The sequence below is a fragment of the Passer domesticus genome, chromosome 1 (genome assembly GCF_036417665.1).
Source record: "Passer domesticus isolate bPasDom1 chromosome 1, bPasDom1.hap1, whole genome shotgun sequence".
NCBI classification, from domain to species: domain Eukaryota; kingdom Metazoa; phylum Chordata; class Aves; order Passeriformes; family Passeridae; genus Passer; species Passer domesticus.
Genome location: NC_087474.1, coordinates 1,370,932 through 1,393,564, shown reverse-complemented (window position 1 = coordinate 1,393,564; position 22,633 = coordinate 1,370,932). Strand labels below are relative to the sequence as shown.

The 22,633-nt window shown below is 50.4% G+C and overlaps 1 protein-coding gene across 1 annotated transcript in view; it reads left to right on the top strand.

Annotated features, from left to right (window-relative positions):
• The first annotated feature begins 16,927 nt into the window (after positions 1-16,927).
• The window catches only part of WNT9A (Wnt family member 9A), a 57,288-nt gene continuing 51,582 nt past the window's right edge, over positions 16,928-22,633 (top strand). The window contains exon 1 of the mRNA XM_064414920.1: positions 16,928-17,125. Within this exon, the coding sequence (XP_064270990.1) occupies positions 17,031-17,125 (95 nt within the window). The 5' untranslated portion in view covers positions 16,928-17,030. The remainder of the gene's footprint in view (positions 17,126-22,633) is intronic.

The following is a 22,633-nucleotide window of genomic DNA, read 5'->3' as shown; positions in this document are numbered from 1 at the left end:
ATTGCCCACGTTTGGTGATGGGATCAGATCCCCACGGGTCACAACGAAACCTCAGATTCCCCCTCACATGGAGCCCCCAAATCTCAAATCAGCCACCTCAGTGTAGGCGTTTCATGTTGTCTGAGACACTGTGGGGCATCTAGGACCTCCACCTGCAGGGCATCAAACCTTTTGGGTGTCCGCATGCAGGTGGGGCAGCCCACGGGGGATTTTAGATGGCAGGAATTCCCTGTGGTCAAACCCCATTGAGGTGCAGACACCAAGATTTAGATGCTTCAACGTGCATCCAAATCCCACTTCTTTAAGGTCTGCAGGTTAATCCAAAGGCTTGCTGTGGCCAGCAGAGCTTTGAGGGCAGTGGTGGAGGAGAAGAAAGCAGCCAAACTGGTGAATTTCTGGTCACTGGGGCCTGGGGGTGCTTTCCCACCCTCTGCATCCTTTTCTTGGGCATGAACTCTGGCACCAAGAGTCTCCTAAATAGTCACGAGTTGCCCTGGGCTGCTGCCAGATTTTCCTTTGGCCATAGACCTGAGAGCCCCAGAGCTCAGAGTTTTATTGGGCAGTGATAAAATAAAACCATTTGCTGCAGGAACATTCAGAAGGGGAATCCCCGAGGATCAATGTCAAGAGTTTTACCGAAGCTGTTTTTGCAGGGATCACGTGGCCAAGAGCAATGGCTTCGTCAAGGACTGGAAATTTAAACCCTGAAGTTTTTATTTAGCAGAAAATGAGCATGGCAAACAATTTCGACCTGCTGGAGAGAGAAACCTGGCTGGGGACAGAGCTTTTATTGGTTTGCAATGATCTGTGTTGGGCATTTTTTTGGAGATCATCAACCTTTCTCTTCCCAGCCAGGAATTTCAGTTTCTTTTTGAAGACAGGGCAAAAGAAGACTAAAAAAAAAAAAAAAAAAAGCTTTAAAAGAGTGAAATGGGGAAACTGGAGAGTGGCTACAGAAAGCAGCAGAGTGATCTGTAGGGAGGAATGATATAGAAATGATTGATGGATTGCTGAATCATTGATTTTCTATAGTTGGTACATGCCATCTGTGGAAAATTAGTTGGGATCTGAATTGAAACTGAATTTTATGGGTTAGTTCCTTGGGAAAGGGAAGTGTCCTCAAAAAGATGTAGCTGGTCAAACTGGAGAAAGTACCTGTGATTTTCATCTGCTGCCCCATCCCTGGAAGTGTCCAAGGCCAGGCTGGAGCAATCTGGGATAGTGGAAGATGTCCCTCCATGGCAGGGAGCTGGAACTGGATGACCTACAAGACTTCTTCCAACCCAGACCATCCTGGGATTTTGTACCAGGCATGAAAGTGCATTTAAGGTCTTCCTTAGACAGGTTTTTTCTGGATTCTCAGGAAAAAAAATTGAGCCTGGTGGCAAAGGTTTGAAATCAAAGCAATCAGGGCACAGCTGTCTTCCAGAGGGATGAGATCCCAAAGGCTGGAGGGTTTGTTGGAATTGGATGGAGAGGAGCTGAGCTAAAACAGGCGACAAACAGGCAGGTGTGAGCTGTGTTTATTTTAAATAGGTTCATTTTCTGTGCAGGGGAGGTTTTTCTGTGTGTTACTTTGCATTTCTGTCTTGAGGAAGAGGAGATATTTTCTCTTTGCTCCTTTGAGTAAAACACTCTTTGTTATTCTACCGTTTGCCTTGCTGAATTTTGGCTCCTGAGTGGATTTTCTGGGTGTCCTGCGGTTCCTGGGGCTGGAAGCCAAGCTGGTGATTTCCGAGTGACCCCTCCACCCCCGAGCCCTGTCCCTGCTGCTGCCAGCCAGGCCTGCAGACAGGTCACACTAATGTTTAACTCCAGCCTGTGTCACTGCATTCAGAGCCTGTTTTCCCTCCCCTCTGGACAAGTTTATTCCCAGTGGATGCAGTGACCCCCTCACCTCTCGGTGTCCCCTACGCCAAACAAGGCTGGCTGTCCCTGCACTGCCCTTCACAGGGCATCTTCTGAGAGCTCTTTTCATCTCAGCTCTTCAGCTCTGACCCTCTCCAGGGGGGCCACATCCTTCCCTGGAGCAGCAGAAAGGATTTTTGTTGGGAAGAACAGGTGGATTCCTGTGCTGGGGTGAGGATGGGGTCCTGAGACAGGTCAGATTCAGGACTATGGGGTGAGAGGGCTCTGACTTATTGTTCCTGAGCAGAAAAAAAACATCTCTGGTATCCTTTGATGTCAGATTTTCTTCCTTATCTTTCACTTGCAAGGTTGGATATTTGGTCAGGGCAGTGAGATTATGATTGATGGTTATGATATGATGACTATGAGGATGATGATTTTATGTTTTATTATTAACTATAGTTGTAGTTATTAGGATGACTATTATGGTTATGGTTTTATTATATATTTATAATAAAATTATAATAATAATTATGATAATTATTGTATTTTTGGGGTTCCCAGATGAAGGAAGGAATGATGAATCTGACTCCATATTCTCACAAGGTTAATTTATTATTTTAAAATACTATATTATACCAAAGAATACTAAACTAATCTATACTATAGAATAGAGAAAGGATACTTACAGAAGGCTAAAAAGATAATAATAATAATGAAAACTTGTGGCTCTTTCCAGAGCCCTGACACAGCTTGGCACTGATTGGCCAATGAGTCAAAATATCTCACACTAGAAACCAATGAAACAATCACCTGTGGGTAAACAATCTCCAAAGGAGTAAAACACAGGAGAAGCAAATTAAATAATTATTTTCTTTTTGTTTTCTTTCTTTTTTTTCTTTTGGGTTTTTTAAAATAGTTTTCTTATTGTTTTCTTTTTTCTCTGAGGCTTCCCAGCTTCCCAGGAGAAAAATCCTGAGCAAAGGGACTTTTCAGAGAATGTGAATGCCACATATATTATTCTTGTTATTGGTGTGATTATGATTGATGATTATTGATGATGATGATGATGATGATACCAGTTTATCATCACCATCTGCAGTCCCTGTGCTGTGGGCACTGCCCCATAAGCTCCTCCAGGAATGCAGAAACCTCTGGCACAAGGGCACATGGAGGAGTTCCTGTCTTGACCTAGCCAAAAAGATCCCTGCCAGCTCAGCCTGGCTGTGTTTGCCTCACTCTAAATTCCCTCGAGGAGAAGCCAGTCCCATTCCCCCTGATTTTAGAACCCTCAGCACATTTTCCCCCTGGAGACAGGGACTAATTCCTACTGCTGATCCTCTTCTCCAGCCTGGTAGCCACAACCCCTCCCCATCACCCTGGGTGACATCAGAGCTTAACAACAACAAAATCAGCTCCATGACAGGGGAATCCAGCCAGGCTGTGGGGCTGCTGGAGCCTCTCCAGGTGGGAAGGGAACCTGCACTTCAAAGGTTACTCATCCCTGCCCTGGAAGGCTGCAAGTACTTCCCAAGTGCCAAGTGTCCTCCGGGGAGGAACAAACACTCCAAGTGTTTGCAGACCATTCTCCTCTTGCCTCTTTCCTCCCAGGATGATGACAAAAAGTCAACGCTGTTGTTCCTGGAGTGGACTTGAAGTGTGTTGACCTTGCAGAGTCACACGGGTCTCGAGGCTGCTGAGGTAGTCCTGTGTCTGCTCTGTCAGCCCCGAGTGGCTCAGATGTCTCTTTTTTCCCCTCCTGGGTGTTGTTTCCTGGTGTTGGGGGGGTCTAGGCTGTGTGTTTTAGGAGATAGGAAAATGGTTATATCCTGCTCAGGGTGATGGGAAAGGATCAAGGGAGTTATTAAGTGTTGGAACCCTGAATACTGAAAATTTTGGGCTTTCTGTGCTGCCAGGCACTGACCCCCAAGAGAACACTGCATTGACCTAAAGCCATGGAGAAGCTTCCAAAATGGAATGACAGAACTGGGATTGTGGGTGTGGAGTTTGAATAGAAGTGTGTGATATCACAGGGTGGGAAACTCAGAGTTTAATGGTTTAGAATATAGAAATATAGATAAAGCTAAGATAAAGGTTTTAGAATGGTAATTAGTTCTTCTTCACCTTCTTCTTCAAGGGTTTAAGTAGTATTTTGTAATTAGACAAAAAAAATCCACATTACAAGACATGAGTGATTAGTCATTAAGTTCAAAACAGGAAGGACATAAATAACAAATTAATAAATAAATAAAAACCAGTAAATAAATAAAGGACATGTTCCCAGTGTATGGGGGTGGTGCTTCCTCCTATGAATTCCTTGTGGGAAGAGATGGGTGCTCTGGGAGTGCATCCAGCTCAGGGGAGTGGAGTTGGATGCTTAATTTCGATTATGTGTGGAATCAAACTCCTGTCAAATTAAGGTGAATCACAGAATCATGGAATATCCTGAGTGGGAAGAGATCCACAAGGATCATCCAGTTCCACTCCTAACACTGCAGACACCTCAACAATCCCACCCTGGGCATCCCTGGGAGCAGTGACCAAACCCTCCTGGAGCTCTGGCAGCCTCAGAGCTGTGCCCATTCCCTGGGGAGTCTGGGCAGTGCCAGCACCTTCTGGGGGAGGAAACTTTCCCTGATATCCAGCCTGACCTTCCCCTGGCACAGCTTCAAGCCATTCCCTGGGTCCTGTCAAGTCACAGAGGGAAAAACTCAGTGCCTGCCCTTCCACTTGGGGTGAAAATGCACGTTTGTCACTGTCACACAGAGATGTTTAGGTCAGGATGCAATAATGAAGTTTGATATTTGCTGAATACACTAAGGGAGAAAATTTGACCCAAAGGCTCCTTCCTTGACACTAACAAACTCTGATTTCTCTCATGGATGAGTCCAGGCATCAGGCAGATGTCCCCAGGGCCACAGCAGATGTGGTTCTTGGGGACACGGCTCAGGGGGATTTGGCAGTGCTGGATGAGTGATTGGACTTGATTCACAGAATTCCCAGAATGGCCAGGCTGGAAGAGACCTTCAAGACCATCGAGTCCAACCCAGCCCCAACAGCTCAGCTCAACCCTGGCACCCAGTGCCCCATCCAGGCTTTGTTAAACACACCCAGGGATGGGGACTGCACCACCTCCCCAGGCAGCCATTCCAGAACTTTATCTCTCTTTCTGTGGAAAACTTTTTCCTGATATCCAACCTGTATTTCCCTGGGTGCAGCTGGAGGCTGTGTGCTCTGGTTGTGTCAGTGCTGCTGGAGAAAGAGCCCAGCCCCAGCTGAGCACAGGCACCTTTCAGGAGCTGTGCAGAGTGAGGAGGGCAGCCCTGAGTCTCCTTTTCTCCAGGCTAATGATAATGATCTTGGCTTTCCAGCCTCAGTGATTCCAAGGTCTCCCAGGAATTGAAATAGTGGTGAATTCCCTGTGTGAGACGTCCAAACAAGAGACACTTCCAAAATGATACCAGAGAGTAGAACTGAGCCCCCTGACTTCTCCACAGCATCTCTGATGGACAGCAAAGGGTGCAGGGTGGGATGTGCAAACTTGCATTCAGAGTAAGAAGAGACACTCCTGAGACCCTGAAATGGTGATGGCTCTCAGTCTGACTTGCTGCTAAAAGAATGTGGAGTGAGTTTTGCCTGTGAGCTCACAACCATTTGTGTGAAATTCTGCCTGCTCTAGGGGAAGGTGTCCTGCCCATGGACAGATGATTTGTAGGGTCCCTTCCAACCCAAACCACTGTATGATTCTGTGATATCTGAAAATCAGCTCATTGAACTGTTGGAAAATAATTTGGAGTGGAAATAATAATTTAATGTCCAGACAGGAACTCCTCCATGTGCCCTTGTGTCAGAGGTTTCTGCATTCCTGGAGGAGCTTATGGGGCTACTGCAGATGGTGATGATAAACTGGTATCATCATCATCATCATCAATCATCAATTATAATCACACTAATAACAAGGATAATTTATAATAAAATACATAACCATAATAGTCATACCAATAACTACAACTATAGATAGTAATAAAACATAAAATTGTCATCATCATCATCGTCATCATATCATAATCATCAGTCATCAAGGTAATCTCACTGCCCTGAGAAAAATATCCAACCTTGCAAATGAAAGGTAGAAATAATCATTTCATAATTTCATTTTGTGGATCTGTGTGTGTTTCTGCTCTACACACATTTCTGTTTGTGCACACAATGTGTGTATCTACAGCCACATATGGATTTATGAGTGTTTTTGCTCATTTTGTAGCCACCAGAGCCTCCCAGCCTAGCTTTTTCCCTCTCCCTCCTTGCCCCAGAGTGAAATCCTTTCCCGGCTGCCAGGGAAGTCAGCCTGTCACATGAACAGCAGGGGCATTATCTGCCTGCCTTTCCTCGCTGAACAATGCAAGTAGATGATTAACCATTAAAGCAACACACTTTGCTGAGCCATTAACCAGAGAGGAAGGCCTGTGCTTGGCTGAACAATGGGTTCCATACAGAAACCAGCCCTGCCTGTCCATCCTGGAAGTGCCTCTCTGGCAGAGTCAGGCGGATTTTGCCTTGGAATGGCTCAATTTGGGCTCTCACACACCCAACCCATGCTCCCCACCTTTCCATCTGCCCTGTGCTGACCTTGGAAGCTGATCTTGCCCAAATCCAGGCTTTGGATCAAACCTTGGGAGGTTTAGGAGCTGCCGCTCCTTTTCCAGCCTCCCTTTTGCACGCTGCAGGAATGCTGTGTGGGAATTGAGGAGCTCCTAATGGTGCCTTGAGAAGCTGACCTGGAACAGAGGCTGGACAGAGCTAAAGAATAAAGCAGGGATTTATTCAAAGGATCTCCTCCATGGATCCACCTTGGGCAGCACCAGAGCCCAGCCAGGGCTGCACCCAAGATGAACCCAAATGGTCCCAAAATGCACGAGCGCTGCCGGGGTCTCTCCCTGGGCTCAGCTCTGCTCCATGTGCACATTGCAGTTCAGTGTCCAACCCCAGCTGCAGCCCCTGCAGTCCCATCCTGCTTGTTTTTCTCTCTGCAGCCCACGGGGTTTGTGCTCCTGGGCTGAGATTTGGATCATTTGTCCTTGGTGCCCAGCTGGAGCAGGAATTGTTTTGTCTCCCTGCTCTGTGCAGAGAGCTCACCATGCCCTGATGTGAAGCTCAGACCCACACACTAAAGCAGCACAGAATCTGAAAAATATAAAAGCAAAAACCTGAGGCATCACAAAGACAGATTTACTCATCTGGAGACATTGGCTGAACATATGAGACAATCAATCATTTCTCTCTAGCTAATAATTACTAATTAAATTTTTTTTTTGGGAATTATGGTGCTCCATCCCATCCTGGGTGTCTCTGTCAGACTCATCTTCAATCAAACCATCACAGAATCACTGAAGGGCTTGGGTTGGAAGGGACCTTAAACATCACCCAGTTCCATCACTCCTGTGTTTCAAAATCCACCCAGCTCCATCTGGATGTGTGTTTTAAAATTCCTATTTTTGTGTTTTGAAGAGCATCTAATGTGTTTTAATGACCAACTCCATCATTCCTGCATTTTAAAGACCTTCCAGTTCCATGATTTATTTTGTCTCTGTTCCTGCTCAGATGTCCCATACTTACCCCCTGACATTACACTTGGTGGGTGCCACTGGAAAATCAGGGAAAAGAATTTCTCACCTTGCTGATTTCAATAGAGAAGGAGAAGTGGTGATGTGATAAAACAAAGGAGGGAACTCTTCTATCTGGATGTCATCAAAATCAGGATGTGACACAAAACCTGGATACTGTGATGGGAAGATTCCCACTTTTTTGCCCCTGCCCAGGTTAGTACATGGATACAGCCTGGGGGGCTGTTCTGCAATGTGTACATTTGGTACATGGAATATTCCTTAATGCACCTCAGGCTTCCCAGGAATACTGAAACAGGAAGTCCCCCAAAGGCAGAGATCCTTGGAGTTGCATTTGACTCAGATTTCCAAGGTTTTTTAGTACAGGGAATATGAAAAGATTTCTTTTGGGGTTGGGAAGAAGAGTGAAAAATGGGTGAAAATCCTGCTGAATATGAAAAAAAATCCAGTGAATGTGAAATGAAAATGAATGAAAATCCAGTGAATATGAAAACAGAACACAAAAGGTTTCTTTTGGGGCTGGGAAGAAGAGTGAAAAATGGGTGAAAATCCTGCTTTTGTGGCACTTGGAGATCCAGTTTTGGGGTGATTATATCGATGTTAGGTTCACCATTAGAGTGATGATCTTGAAGGTCTCTTCCAGCCTTGATGACTCTGTGATTTCCCAAATTGAAATTTTGAAAAAAAACCATTTATTTGAAACAAATAAGGATGAACTTTCCTACATATCAAGCTTCATCTCTGCTTCCCCACACAAATTCCTTGAAAAATTCCTTGTCAGATTAACCAAACACATAACAGAAACCAGATTTTGGGCCAGATCTGGAGTGACCCAGTACCTTTAGGATGAGTATCCTGCCCTGGAGTCTGCACATCCATCCCAGCTTTCCACTGGGAATGGGCCCTGCTTCCCATTGCTCTGCTTCCCAAATATCCACAGCCCCCACGTGGTGATGGCACCTCCCAAACACCCAGCAGACAACTCAGCCTTGGACTCTGAGCTCACCCAGCCCTGTGGGCACAGAAATTGGGATGCTCCAAGATTCCAGGGCTTCAGGTTGTCTCCCAAACTGGCTTTGGTCAAAGATTTGGACAGTAACAGCAAAAGCAGAAGGCCCCAGTGATATTCAACTTTTCCCCAGCTGGGAGTTACCTGTTGAGAGCTGGAATTTTTGCTCTGCTGCTTAGCTGGAAACAATCCTGAGAAAGGATTTTAGGGATGCAGCAGGCTGGGATGAGGTTTGCAGGCACTGGAACTTGTAAATTTATTATTTCTGTATTTTGGCTGTGCAGGGAGGCCAAAACAGTGGCAGCAGACAAGTAGAGCAGCAAGAAAAATACTCTGTGCTCAGAAACTCCAGAATTACAGAACAGTTTGGGTTGAAAGGGACCTTAAAGATCATCCAGTTCTACCCAGGGACATCTCCCACTGTCCCAGGGTGCTCCAAGCCCCATCCAGGCTGGCCTTGGACACTTCCAGGGATCCAGGGGCAGCCACAGCTGCTCTGGGAACCTGAGCCAGGGAGGAATTCCTTCCCAATATCCCATCTAAACCTTCCCTCTCTCAGTTTGGACCCATTCCCCCTTGTCTTGTCACTCCAGGCCCTTGTTAAAAGGACTTTTGAACTCGAGTTTTCTTTCAAAAGGCTCATTTTACTCACAGGAGCAGGGATCACTCACAGGAACCTTCTTCTGACTTGGCCAAAACCTGGCAGAGCTCACAAGCCAGGCCAGGTGACAACACCCAGCTCCCAGACACTCTGGCTGGGGCCCAGACAGATGACAGCCTTCAAGACAATGACATTTCAGTTCCAGCAAGGAAATCACAAGCCCAGTTTCAAAGAAAGCAAAACACTGTGAAATAAAACACTTTTATTAGCACTGAACGTCCAAAAAAAGTGAAACAACACGACCAGCATCACCCGTCCTCCAAAAATAAAAGCAAAGAGAAGGAATTTTCAGCAGGGCTGGAAAATCCCTGACACGCTTTCAATGGTTGGGCTTGATGTTGTGGCTACAAAAATATTTCTGCTCAGTTTGTTTCTGGCTGTTCCGCAGCTGAAGGGTTGCCAGATCTCTTGGCTGGATCCCTTTTCCTTCAGCATTCCATAAGATGGGATTGCTCATCCCAAAAAGGCTTGGAGGGATGGTGGGCTCAGGGAATAACTCCCCAAATGTCCTAGAAATATCCCAACGTTTTGAGCCACAGCAACTGTCAACAACTTCAGAGAAATTCCTTTAAAAAACTCCAAAAAATGCAATTTTTCTCCAGAATTCCAGGCTGGGAATAGCAGGACTGAGCAGCAGCAGTTTTCCCATTTTTTGTTGAGGAAGTGTGGCTGCTCACAGGATGGAGAAGCACAGGAGGAAACGTCCCTGGGGACACTCCTGCCACCCAACAGCTGCTGGGGAGTGGCTTTGGACACTTTGGTCTCCCAGAACCCAAAACCAGGCTGGGTTCAGGAGGAAGTTCAGGCAGTTGGGAAACACAAAGGAGTTTGGTCTTTTTTTTTTTTTTTTCCCCCAAGGCTTTCCAGTAAAAAATGAAAACAGAGAACAGCAAATGTCCCTTTAGCTCAGCCCAGGACATCCATGGAGCTCAGTTTTGTTCCTTTCCTTTGCACACTGGGATTTTTTTTTTTTTTAAGCCAGCATGTAACTTGCAGGCAAAAATGTCGTATTTTGAAATATCCAAGGAAATCTGTTGATGTTTTGGACCTGCCTTGGGAATACTTTCATTTTTTTCCCCATAGAAATTTTCTCCCACCTTTTGTGCCACCCACACAATTTCAATGTGGATTTTTGGGATATCTTCCCTGACAATCTCCATTCCCAGAAAATTCATTATTAAAAAACCAAAATAAAAACAAAAACCAACCAAACAAACCAAACCAAAAAAATAAAAGAAAAAGAGAGAGAAAAAGCATGCTCAGACCTGCTCCTCATCCTCTATTTTCATCATTTTTTGTTCTTTGCTGTGTTAAAAACTGATCAAACATCCCATGTCCCTTCCCAGTGGATCCAATGGAGAGAGGACTTTTAAACTGGAATTATTTCATCAGAGCAGTAATCAATTAGAGGAATTTCCAAAAAAAAAAACCAAAAAAAAACCCAAAACACCATGGTAGAATGAAGCACACACAGACAATGGAGATGGTTGGAAACTGTTACAAAACTTCAACCAGACATGAATTTGTAGAGATTTAAAGAGATTTGTGTTACCTCTCTCCAAGGTGACAGCAGTGACCACAGCTAGGGACAGCTGAACTCCAGAAAAATAGCTTCTGCTCCTCAGTTTCTACTTTTTTTTTTTCCTCTTTTTTCCTTATTTTTTCCCCTTTTCTTTCTCTTTTTCCTTTTTTATTTTTTTTTATTTTTCCCATTTTTTCTCCCTTTTTTTCACTCTTTTTTCCCTTTTTTTCTCACATTATCTCATTTCCCCTCTCCCCTCTCAGGGACCCTGCTGTTAAATGGTTCAATGTATGTTCAAGGTCAAAGAGCCCTGACTGGGGCATCTCCCTGGCCACTGCCATCAGCCCCTGAGGGACAGAGGTGGGTGACCTCAAAGACAGAGGGACAGGTCACCAGGGCACCTGTCACCCTCAGGGTGAGGTAAACAAGAGGTCCTGGAGGAGCAGAGCTGCTGAGGTCCCCTGTAGATCTACACTGGGATATTTACCCTCCCTGTAACCCTTGATTCTCCCTCTTCTCCCCCAATTCCTGCCCCCACAACCTCAATTTTGTCATTTCCACCTTCCAGTATGTCCCCAGTGAGTGTCACAGCTGGGGAATAACTCAGGGTTTCAATATTAATTCTATTCTGTAACAGAATTAATCAGCCCAGAGGAGGTGCTGAGCTCACACAGGGTTTCTCCCTCCCTGGGCACAAATCCAGGTCTGTCTTTTACATCTGATTTTCATAAGGAAATGACAATTTTCCAATTTTCCTCGTAATCCCTCAAATAATTGCTGGTTAATGCATGTGTTTTACAGCATAGGATGAAGGTGGGAAGAGTCTCTGCTTCCTTGGCACTGCTCCTTCAGAGCTAAAAAATCCCTCCTGCAGCTCTGCCTCACAAAATTCCTTCATTCCTGATGTGTCTGGTTGCCATAAACACAAATCGGACCTGATTTTGCACTGGGATTAATTGTACTAAAAAGCATCCTGGTCCAGACTATAAAGTCCATCATTCTCCATGAAATTACCAGCAAAAGGTGATTTCCATGTGAGGAATTCCTGCCTGGGTTTGCTGTTTTGATGGTATGGAAGTAACGAAGAAAAAGCTTTGCAAGAGCAGAGCACAGCTCAGGAAGGATGTGCATGGAAGCAGGAGGCAAAAAAAATCCCATTTCAGATACCTTAAAAAGTAATTTGCCAGCTTTTGGAAACATCAGTGAAAGGAAATGTGTTTTGTTGCCAGAACAAAAGGATTGGATTTTAACAGAAGCAAGAAGAGAGGAAAAAGAGGGATATGAGGGGCTGGAGCCCCTCTGCTCTGGAGCCAGGCTGGGAGGGCTGGGAATGCTCACCTGGAGAGGAGAAGGTTCCAGGGAGAGCTCAGAGCCCCTGGCAGGGCCTGAAGGGGCTCCAGGAGAGCTGGAGAGGGACTGGGGACAAGGCATGGAGGGACAGGACACAGGGAATGGCTCCCACTGCCAGAGGGCAGGGATGGATGGCAGATTGGGAATTGGGAATTCCTGTCTGGGAGGGGCTGGGATGGAATTCCCAGAGCAGCTGTGGCTGCCCCTGGATCCCTGGCAGTGCCCAAGGCCAGGCTGGAGCAGCCTGGGACAGTGGGAGGTGTCCCTGCCATGGCAGGAGTGGGGCTGGATGAGCTTTAAGCCCCTTCCAACCTTTTTACACTTCCATTTTCAATCTCATGAGAAGGGTGAGACAATGCAGATGTTATCCTTCACACCACCACAATCAGAAGCCAGCTATTTCCTAATTACAAGCTATAAATATTTCTTGGCCTGTCAGCTTTAGCCACACCATGCTGAAAATGCCCTAAAGCCAACCATCTAAAATTACCCCTCGTGGGTCCTAGGGCAATGCATCTTTCCTAGTTCTATTTCTCCCAAGTATCCAGTATTATATGCAAGGCCATCCTTTGAAGCTTGTCCCTGGTTCCATTTCTCTCTCAGCAATGTCTGTCCATTCCATGGCATTTCCAAGTCAGCATTTCTCACCTCAAGGTTTGCACACAGATGCACACACTGTGTGAGCTTTCTGTCAAGCTTTGAGAATTCCCTATAAACTCATTTCTCCCTCTCTCTTGAACGGAAAATACTTCTTTGATGGCTTTGTTTACTGGTTGTTGTGCACAGTGAAGTACCCGAGGTGCTGTTATTGTATTTGTGGGGTGCCCTTGTGGCAGGGAGGAATGATGAATCTGACTCCATGTTCTCAGAAGGCTAATTTATTACTTTATGATAGTATATTATATTAAAGAATACTATACTATACTAAAGAATACAGAAAGGATACTTACAGAAGGCTAAAAAGATAATAATGAAAACTCGTGGCTCCTTCCAGGGCCTCGACACAGCTTGGCCCTGATTGGCCAAAGAGTCAAAACAATTCCCATGAAACCAATGAAACAATCACCTGTGGGTAAACAATCTCCAACCACATTCCAAAGCAGCAAAACACAGGAGAAGCAAATGAGATAATATGGTTTTCCTTTTTCTCTGAGGCTTCTCAGCCTCCCAGGAGCAAAATCCTGGGTGAATGGATTTTTCAGAAAATATGACTGTGACATGTCACAGTCATTGACTGTCACAGACACTGTCCCTACAATAATTAATGTACATAAATTAAAGGAGGTGGTGCAGGGCCGGTGGGACAAACACTGTCCCGTGGGCAGGCAGCATTCCCAGCTCCTGTCTGTTATTTCAGCCTCCCTCCAGAGGGCACAGAAATGCCAGGCCCACTTCTAATTCAGGGAACTGAGGAAGGGAAATGTGAGTGGCTGCTCTCGGAGGCGATGTGCCGGGAGGAAACGCCACCAAAGGCTTCTCAGCTATCCCGGGAATGGCCTCGGCCACCCGGCCCAGCCCCAGCCCGGTGAGGTCCCCGCCTCTCCTGCCGTGCTTGGGTTACTCCAACCTGGGAGTCGCTGCCAAATATCTCATGGGGAATCCATCGGGACTGGCAGTGAGGGATGAGCGAGATGAGCTCACAGGTATTTTCCCTGCCTCTCAACCCTCGTGTGAGTCAGTCTCCCCGCTGAGCTGGAGCTGCTGCCCTGGAGAGGGTGGGTTCCCTTTGGAGAGACCTCCAAAACCCCCAGCTCTCCAAAGGGAGTGTTGGATGGGGGGTGGAAGCTGGCGGTGCACTGCAGAGAAAAGCACCTGGAGCAAAGCTTTAAGGAGGGAAGGGAAGCCCTGGAGCAATGATGAGCTGGGATTCCTGCAAAAAACACACGGATGGGGTGAGGGCTCCTCTAGGATGGGGAAGCCTCAGGCAGGCTCTGCTGCAGAGCTGAGTCATGGGGCAGGAAAACTTGAAGTCACCCTCCAGATCCTCCTGGGAAGAGCCTGCTGGGGTGGACATAGCAGAGATCCTGGCACCTGAGCTGCCATGGGATGGTGTCACCCACAGGACAGGGACACAGGGCTCACCCTGGCACCGGGAATGGGATGTCGGGACCCTTTGCAGGATGCCAGGCTTGGATCCTCACAGGTCACTCCCACAACTGCTTTGCCTGCAGGAGAACATTCCAGAAGCACAACGGTGGGGTCGTGGTCTTTTTAAAAATTCTCTACAGATCCATTTCCTACAGGGTTGGGGTTAGGGGGAGGACACGGGGTTTATGCTGCTGCCACACCACAGGTGACAACAACTCTGGGGCTCCTTGTCCAGCATTATCCTTACACCTGGCATCTTTTGATCCCGGAGAAAACAATGATGACCCTTTGGAACTGCCCCTTACACCACCAAACTCCTTGGGTGCTTGGCTGCTTCCCCCCGGCTCTGCTGTGTCCCTTCCCTCCCGCACAGAAAAATTCCCACTTCCAGAGCCGTGGCACTGCGCCGATGTGGCACTGCCCTCTGCTGTCGGTGGCTGCGGGGACAGCGCCCGAGGCCACTGCTCCGAGTAGAAACACCGAGGTTTATGTCACCTGAAGGACCTGGAAGCCACAAAGCTGTCCCAGGAGGATGCTGCACGCACGGTCCCCAGGCAGGACAAGCAGCAAAACCCTGGAGGAGCCACTGCCTGCTTGGGCTTCCCTTTTTCCCTGGCTGGAAGCAGAAGTGGGGACTATTTTTGGTGCTTTGGAAAGAGTCACACGCACCCAGGGCATCACCCCAGGTCTGGCACCTCGCTGTGGGCAGAGAAAATGAGTAACAGCAAGGGTCCCACTGCCTTTCCATGACCCACAGCTCAGCCAGGGGCTGCCTGGAGGAACTGGAGTTTCCTTCCACGTGCTGGGATCACCAGCTTCTTGGGATGTGCGTGGAAAATGAGTCCTCAACTGCTTTTTCCACCAGAGAAACGCTCAGGAAAAGCCTTCCAGTGATAACACTGCTTGTCCTGGCCTCCACCTACAACACTGCACTGCCTTTTCCCAAGCTGGAAGAGCTCGGGTGGCAGGATAAGGACACTCAGCATGACCCTGGCACTGGTCCTATCTCCCAAATTCTCCTCCAGGAAAGGCCTCTAGATGGGGCTTTAATGAAATATTGCTCTGGCCCCTGCCAGGCCGTGGTGGCCCATGGGGCTTCTGACCCCCAGCACCCACAGGGGGCTGACTCGGTGCCACTTCACTGGGAGAAGGGAGCTGAGATATTCCCAGATAATGGTGAATCATACGGATTTGAGGAAGCTGGAATGGATGTGACACCCACCCCAAGCAGGTTTCAACCCCCACCCCAAGGGGGCTGTTGCAGAGCCACAGTGGGAGCCCCACATCCCATGCACGGGTGGATGTGGGAAGATTTGAACAGTGCTTTTCCACAAGGCCCTTTTTGTTTTGGCAAAAATGTGGTCAGGGACTGGGCTGAGATGTTTTAAACATTAAAAAAAAATCTTCCTCTTTTTCACCCCCTAAATAACAGAATCCACACAGTTTGTACAGTGCTGGAAAGACAAAATGCTCAAGGGTACGGTCAGAGGTGAGAATAAATTTACTGAGCTCCCAGTGTCACTCCAGGAGCTATTCCAGGACAAAGGGTTCATCCCCATTAACTTTCCCCCTGTGTGGCTCCTGAGCTTGTGTGTCCACAGATTCTGGGGGTCAGAAACAGCAGTGACCCCAATCTGAGCACCCGAGGGTCTTGCTGCTCATCATGCCCCAAATGTCACCCTTTGGAGTCAGCTCTGTGGGGCTGAGCTCAAACCCCCAGGGACAGTGGCTTTTGAGATGAGAGCCCGGTGCCAAGTGTCCTCCTGCCTCTGTCCCCACGGGGACACGGGCTGGCTCAGCAGTGTGACACACACATGCCCAGGAGGGGAACCTTCCTGTCCTCGGGTGCTGGAATTACCTCCAGGATGACGATGACAGTGACATCGACAGACCTGGAAAAACGCTGCCGGCCAAAAGGGTGACATTTAGGGCATTAACTGCTTCCCCCCCGGGCTGCTCGGTGTCCCTGCACTGCTCACGGCGGCGTGGGTGTGCACACGAGCGTGCAACGCCTGTGCCTTCCCACATCCAACCTCTGCACGACTGCCCAGATGTGCCAAACCTCCCCCTTGCCCAGCTGCCCACCCCTGGCACATCCAGCCCTTTCACGACTGCTGGATTCTTGCACAGCTGCCCAGATGTGCCACAGCTGCCCAGATGTGCCACAGCTGCCCCTTCCACAACTTCCCTGATCCTCGCACCACCACCCAGCCCTGGCACACCCCCATGCTTGCCCAGCTGCCCACGCCCGGCACACCCAGCCCTTTCACGACTGCTGGATTCTTGCACAGCTGCCCAGATGTGCCACAGCTGCCCAGATGTGCCACAGCTGCCCCTTCCACAACTTCCCTGATCCTCGCACCACCACCCAGCCCTGGCACACCCCCATCCTTGCCCAGCTGCCCACCCCTGGCACATCCAGCCCCTTCACGACTGCTGGATTCTTGCACATCTGCCCAGATGTGCCACACCTGCCCCTTGCACAATTTCCCCGATCCTTTCACGACCACCCAGCCCTGGCTGCCCCTACAACACCCACGCCTTGCACACCTGGCCCTGCTGCCCACGCCATGCCCAGATGCCCCTCCATCCCTTGCACACCCACCCCTGGCACACTCATCCCTCTCCCGCCTGCCCTTCTCGCTCACCCCCTGCACTCTCGCCCCTTCCCCACCGCGTCCCACCACCCCCGGCTCCCGTTCCCCCGCGCTCTCCCCGCCCCGCCGCTCCGTCCCTCCTCCCGGGGCGTGTCCCCACGTCCCCCCCCGCCTCTCCTCCGTGTCCCGCCCCCCCTGCGGCCCCTCCCCGGCCCGCCCCGCCGCCGCTCGGGCTCTCGCCGCCGGCCGCGCTATAAGAAGCGGGGCGGGCGGCGGGGCCGCAGCGGGCGCGGCGGGGGAACGAGATGAGCAGCGCCGGCGCCGCTGCAAGATGCTGGATGGACACGTCCTGCTGGGATGGCTCTCCTCCTGCGCGCTCCTAGGGCTGCTCGCCTGCGCCCCGCGGCCCTCCGCCGCCTACTTCGGGTAGGTGCCCCCCGCTCCTGCTCCGTAACTTTTGCCCGAGTTTATTTTTAATGATGCTGATGGGGTTTTGCGTCTTGCCCGAGGTGGGGATGCTGCGGGCACCCTCCGTCCCTCGGGGGTGCGGGCATCCCCTCCCGCGGGCGCTGACAGCCGGCCCGGGACAGCGGCAGCGCCGTGCCCGCGGCTGTCCCGTGTCCCAGCGCCCGCAGCTCCCGGAATCCCCTTGGATCTGCCACTCGGGACCGGGCTCTCGGCGAGCCGCAGCCCCGCGGGAGCTGCCGGGCTGTGTCCCGGTGCGGCGGGCTGGAGCTGCCGGGGCCGAGCGAGCGCTTCGTTCCCCCGTTCCCCGCGGGGGCGACGCGCACGGAGCGGACCCGCAGCGCACCAGCCGCGGGCTGTACCCCGCCAGCACGGGATAGCGCGGAGAAAACTCCTTTTCCCCCGCAATCAAAGCTCGGGTTTCAGCACCATGCGGTGGTGCTGCCGGTTGTTTTTTGGGGGGATCCGCGGCCGCGGGCGCATCCCCGGCGCTCACCTGTGCGCGGGGCGCGGCGCGGCCGGCAGGGGGCGCTCCCGGCCCGGCGCGCACCGCGCAGGTGGATCCCGCTCCCTTCCCGACCTCTTATCCCGGGGGTTTATCCCCCCCTATCCCGGGGGTTTATCCCCCCTTATCCTGGCGTTTTACCCTCCTATTTTCATCCCCCCGATCCCGCTGTCCCGGCTCTGCGCGGTGAGCTGGACCAGCCAATTCAACCCGGTCCCCTTCATCGCCCCCCGCAGCCGCGTTGCGGAGCCTCAGCTCCGTGCGGGGTTTTCTCTCTGTGTGCTTTTTGGGGTGTCGCTGCCTCTTATCCTTAATTTTAAACCGTTTGTGGTAAAATGTTGTCGGTTTGAGAGAGGAGTTTGACGCGAGCACCTGTGTAAGAGGTTTTGTGTAAGTTTATACAACAGTGGGGATTCTTGCTTCTTTTTCGTTTTTTTTTCCTTTTTTTTCGGGGATGTTGTGTTGTGACCACTGGTAGGAGCCACTGGACCAGCCCTGGAGAATGTTTTAGCAGACTTGAGGTTTTCCCCCCTTCTTTCCAGTAAAACAAATCCTGGTGTTGAGGCTTGTCCATTGCTTGTGGTCTGGCAAAGTTCTCCAAACAGTGCTACTTACATCTTCTGTTTCCAACTCCAGAACCGTTTCACTTCCTGCTGCTGGGGCTGGTTTTCTAAGGAAACAGCCTGTCCTGTGTGTGCAGGTTTTTAGGAAAAGCCCTTTTCTCCCTCGGCAGTGTGCAGAGGGCTGTTCCCAGCCCGTTGGCTCATGTGTCTGCCGAGGACCACCGGCACTGCGCAGCTCAATTGTGCCTTGGGGACTGACAGGCTTTGCAAGGAGCTTGGCTGTAACTCTCCTATTAATCCCTGCTGTGCTGCTATCTGCTCTAGAGCAGCAGGTAACTCATTGCAGTTCCTTCTGGGAGTTCTCTCTTGGCTTGGGGAGGTTTTGACTTTAGAAGGGACATTCTGAGCCAAGGGAAGTGTCTGCTGTGTGTCCTGACTGCTTTGGGTTTTCTCAGTCTTGGTGCAGCTGCTGTTTCTGGTTTGAGACTCCCTCCCTGGCAGTGAGGAGGGGAGAGGAGATGCTGCCAGATGTGCACCCAGCCAGATGTGCACTCAGGGCTGCTGTGGTGTGCAGTGGAGTTTGCTCATGCAAAGCCTCCTTGTCTCTGGTTAAAGCCCCAGCAAAGGAGCAGCTGATCCCCTCTTTGTTCTTCCAAGAGCAGAGGTTGCACTTGCGGAGCTGCTGGGGACACTGGGAATAGTCAGTGCTGAGATCCCAGCTCCTGATAATCAACAGTGAGACCTGACAAGTGTGTGTGGAAGAGCTGAGCCCTCCTCACTGTGGGCTTCCGTCTGTTGGTAAGGAAAGAAATCCCACCTGGAAAAAGCTGGATGTTCCTGCAGAACTTCCTAGTTCTCTCTGCAAGTGCCCTGGGAAGGCTGGTATTGAGATTTTTATTTCTGCCACGTGCAAGAAGGAGCTGCTGCAGGTGAGGCAGCACATCTGTTCATTCTGATAAATCCTTGCTAACAACTTGGCTGAGTGACCTGAGCTAAAACACATCCTCCAGACAGGGAAAGGGATGCTTCTTTTGAGTCCCAAAGTCACCTTTTGGTGGCCTGCTGGCCGCTGTGGGTGCTGGCATCCCTGTGGAGGAGGTGGTGGGGCACAGAGTGAGGCAGTGTTAAGCAGATGTCACGCTGTGGCTGCAGCTTGGCTGCTCCCTTCCTCAGTCTGGAGGGGGATAGAGACAGCTGTGGATGATCCCTTCCCCCCCAGCCCCAATGTCTTATTTCAGGGAAAGAATTCCACGTCTCCAAATGTGTGGCCTGGTGGGGAATTAGTGCCCAGGGACAGAAATGGGGCATGGTTACAGGATAATGAGATTGTGTCAGCATGGAGTTATGTCTGTGTCTACCCTGGGGGGAGGCAGGAAGGGATGCTGGGCTGGGGACACCACGGCTGGAGGCTGCTGCTGCTTCCCTGGAAGTCTGCTCTGGTGTTCTTGGAGGGATGCACGAGCAGCTGAGTAGGATAAATGCCCTCTGGAAGCAGAGTTTGTGTGTGTGTGAGTTCAAGCTGTGGGGCAGGTGGGGCTCTTGCTGCTGTTTTGCTCCATGCCCAGGCTGCCTGACTGGGAAATGTGCTGGAGGTGGAGGGGAGAGATGTGTGTCTGTGGAGGGAGAGTCAGCTTTCCCCTTTTTCTGAGGGGAATTCTGGCAGCTGGGTGTTGCTGCCCTCCTCCCTGGAGCACGTGCCAGCGAGACCCAGGGTTACTGCCCAGGAGCAGCACCTGCAGTGATGCTGAGCAGAGCTGAGAGCCTGCAGGCACCTGCTCAGGAGGAGTTTTGAGGGGTTTGGCTCAGCCCTAACTCCTGGGAAACAGCTGGAGGAGCCTGGCTACAGGGATGTGGTGATGCTACAGCTCCAAAACCTTGGCTGATAAACTTTTTGACAGAGAGAAAAAAGCAAAACTGAACACAGCCCTTTGTGCGTTTAGAGCTGCCCCTCGGGAGGATGATGATGATGGGGGTGGCTGAATTTTGTAGGAGAGGCTGAGCCTGCACCAGAGGGGGAGGCATTGCCTCAGGCTCGGTGTCAGCCTGCTGGGATGCACTGGCTGCCCCAGAAGCGAGGCTGCTTTTATGTCCAGCCACGGCCTCTGCAGCTGGGCTGTCTGAGCACTAATTTGCACCATATTCCAGCAGCCTGCTGGGGGGAGTTTGGAGCAGCCCCAGGCTGCCGGGATCCCTGAGAAAGCATTGCATTTCATTTTCCTCCCTGCTCTGCTTTCCCGGTGCCTGACACGCTCTGGGCGTGGGTACCTCCCCTCCCTCCCTTTCCTCTCTCCAGTGTGGCTGGGGGTGGTGGAAATGCCAGAGCAGCATCTGGGAATTGTGTTGGGACTTGCACTTCTGGGCTTTGGAAGTGGCAGGTGACAAGATTAGCCATGCTGGGGTGACAGGGTGGCTGAGGAACTTCAATCCTGCTGTGTTCTTTGCTGGTGGGAAGGGAAAGCAGCCCGTAGGAGCTTCTGCTTTCTGTGGGTCTGAAGTGACCCAGGCCATAAATCAACTCTCCTCTATTTCTGCAGGTTCTGATTTAGAATCTGAATCAGTTTTGTTGAACCTTTAAAAAAAAAATTATTTATTTTTTTAGTTCTTGCTGGAAGAAGTGTTTTTCCTGCTGGTTGGGATTTGCTCTGCTTTCCCTCCGGGAGCAGAAGGATCCCAGCAGCTCTGCCCCCTCTGCAAACACTTGTCAAGACAGTAGTAATGTTACAAGTGGCTCATGCTTACATAGTGTTTATATTGACAGATTGCAATGTTCTGCATAAATGTAACTGATCTGTCCCCTGCACGCAGGCAACAGGAACCCTCAAATGCTCACGGGGGAGAGGGAGGGAGGGAGGGGAAGCATAGCTTGCCCTAATTTACCACCACAGCGCTCCCGAGAGCCGCGCTGCGGGGTTTGCCGTGTGGGAAGCGCCGTGTATTTATTTTTATTCCCTTTGGCAGGTGCAGGATAGGTGCCCTGCTCCGCTGTAGGATAGAAACCTCGCTGTTCAGCGTGTGATTTTGTTAAGAGAGACTTAAAAAAAAGCGGGATGTTGGGCTTGAAGGGGCTGTGAGCGCTCTGGGGTGGGTTCCTGAGCGGGGCGCGAAGTCACCGCGGGTTCCAGCGTCAGCTGGAATGTCACCTCAGCAGAAGCAATCCCACACGGGCTCTGCCTGTTTTTCCAGCCCGTGGGCCACGGTGGGCGATGGCAGGTCCCCTGTGTGTGTGTGGCTGTCACTGGAGGGTGGTGTGGGGCCATGTGCGGCCTGCAGGCCGCGGTGGCTTCGCGGGCGCGCCCGCCGGGCTCTGGCGTGTGTGAGATGGAGCAGCTGCTTCCCAGCACAACCCAAAAAAACAAAACCTGGCCTCGGCTGGCGAGGCAGGAATGCAGCACGCAGGCAAACACAGCTGGAGTGCCCGGAAAGGACGGCTTGGCCATCCCGCCCTGAGCCGCGCGTTCTGCCGCTCCCACACGGCTCCGTGGGGTTTCAGCTGCTGGATTTGGGGTTTTCCTTGGAAAACTGGAAGGGTTTGCCTGGTTTGGGTGGGTGGTTTATTTTTTTTTTTTTTTTTCCCCCTCCCTTGCTTTTTTGGAGCTGGGTGAGTTGTCACTGCCGTGAGTCCTGCCTGGCTTGGCTCCCAAAGTTGGCCTCTCTGGGTCAACTCAAAGCAGTGTTTAACCTCCATTCCTCTGGAAGGGAACCCCGTGCCCAGAAGCAGCATTTGCTTTGGAGGTGCCTGGAAGTGGCACTGGATTTGATGAGGCACCACAAGGGTGGTGACAAAGCCGGGTATATTTGGAAAAATAACTGTGCCAGACTTGCATCTTCATCCCTGGGGAGCAGGATTTGCCCCAGATCGGGCTGGGAAATGCCTGGAAGCTCCTGCTGCCTGCAGAGGACAGAGCAGCATTAACTCAGACAAGAATTAGTATTTTTTTTTTTTGCTTAAGTAGTTGATTGATCACATTGCTTGACATTTTGGAAACACTGCCTTGTGCCTCAGTTTCCCTCACCTGAGGCTGTTCCTCTCTGAACTCAGGTTAGTGATGAGCACTGCCTCAGCCTCCATGTCCAAATATTGCATTTTTCTTTTTCCCAGTTCTGCAAATGACACCTTGGAGGGGGAAGATGGGTTGTTAGGAGAACACTGAGTGGATACCTGGCAAAGCAGGAGGCTGGTGACTTCCTTTAGCCTGACTGGTGATGCAGAACCAGAGACCAGGAATCCACAGGACTCTGGTCTCCTGCTGAAAGGCCTGGTCAATGATTAACTTCATTTCTGGAAGCTGCTGACAACAATAAAAGGGAGTCCAGCCCCACAACCCCAACACAAAGAGCCCCAGAGTGTTTAATAATTAAAGGCCTTGTGCTTTATCAGAGTAATGAGAATGGCCTTAAGGC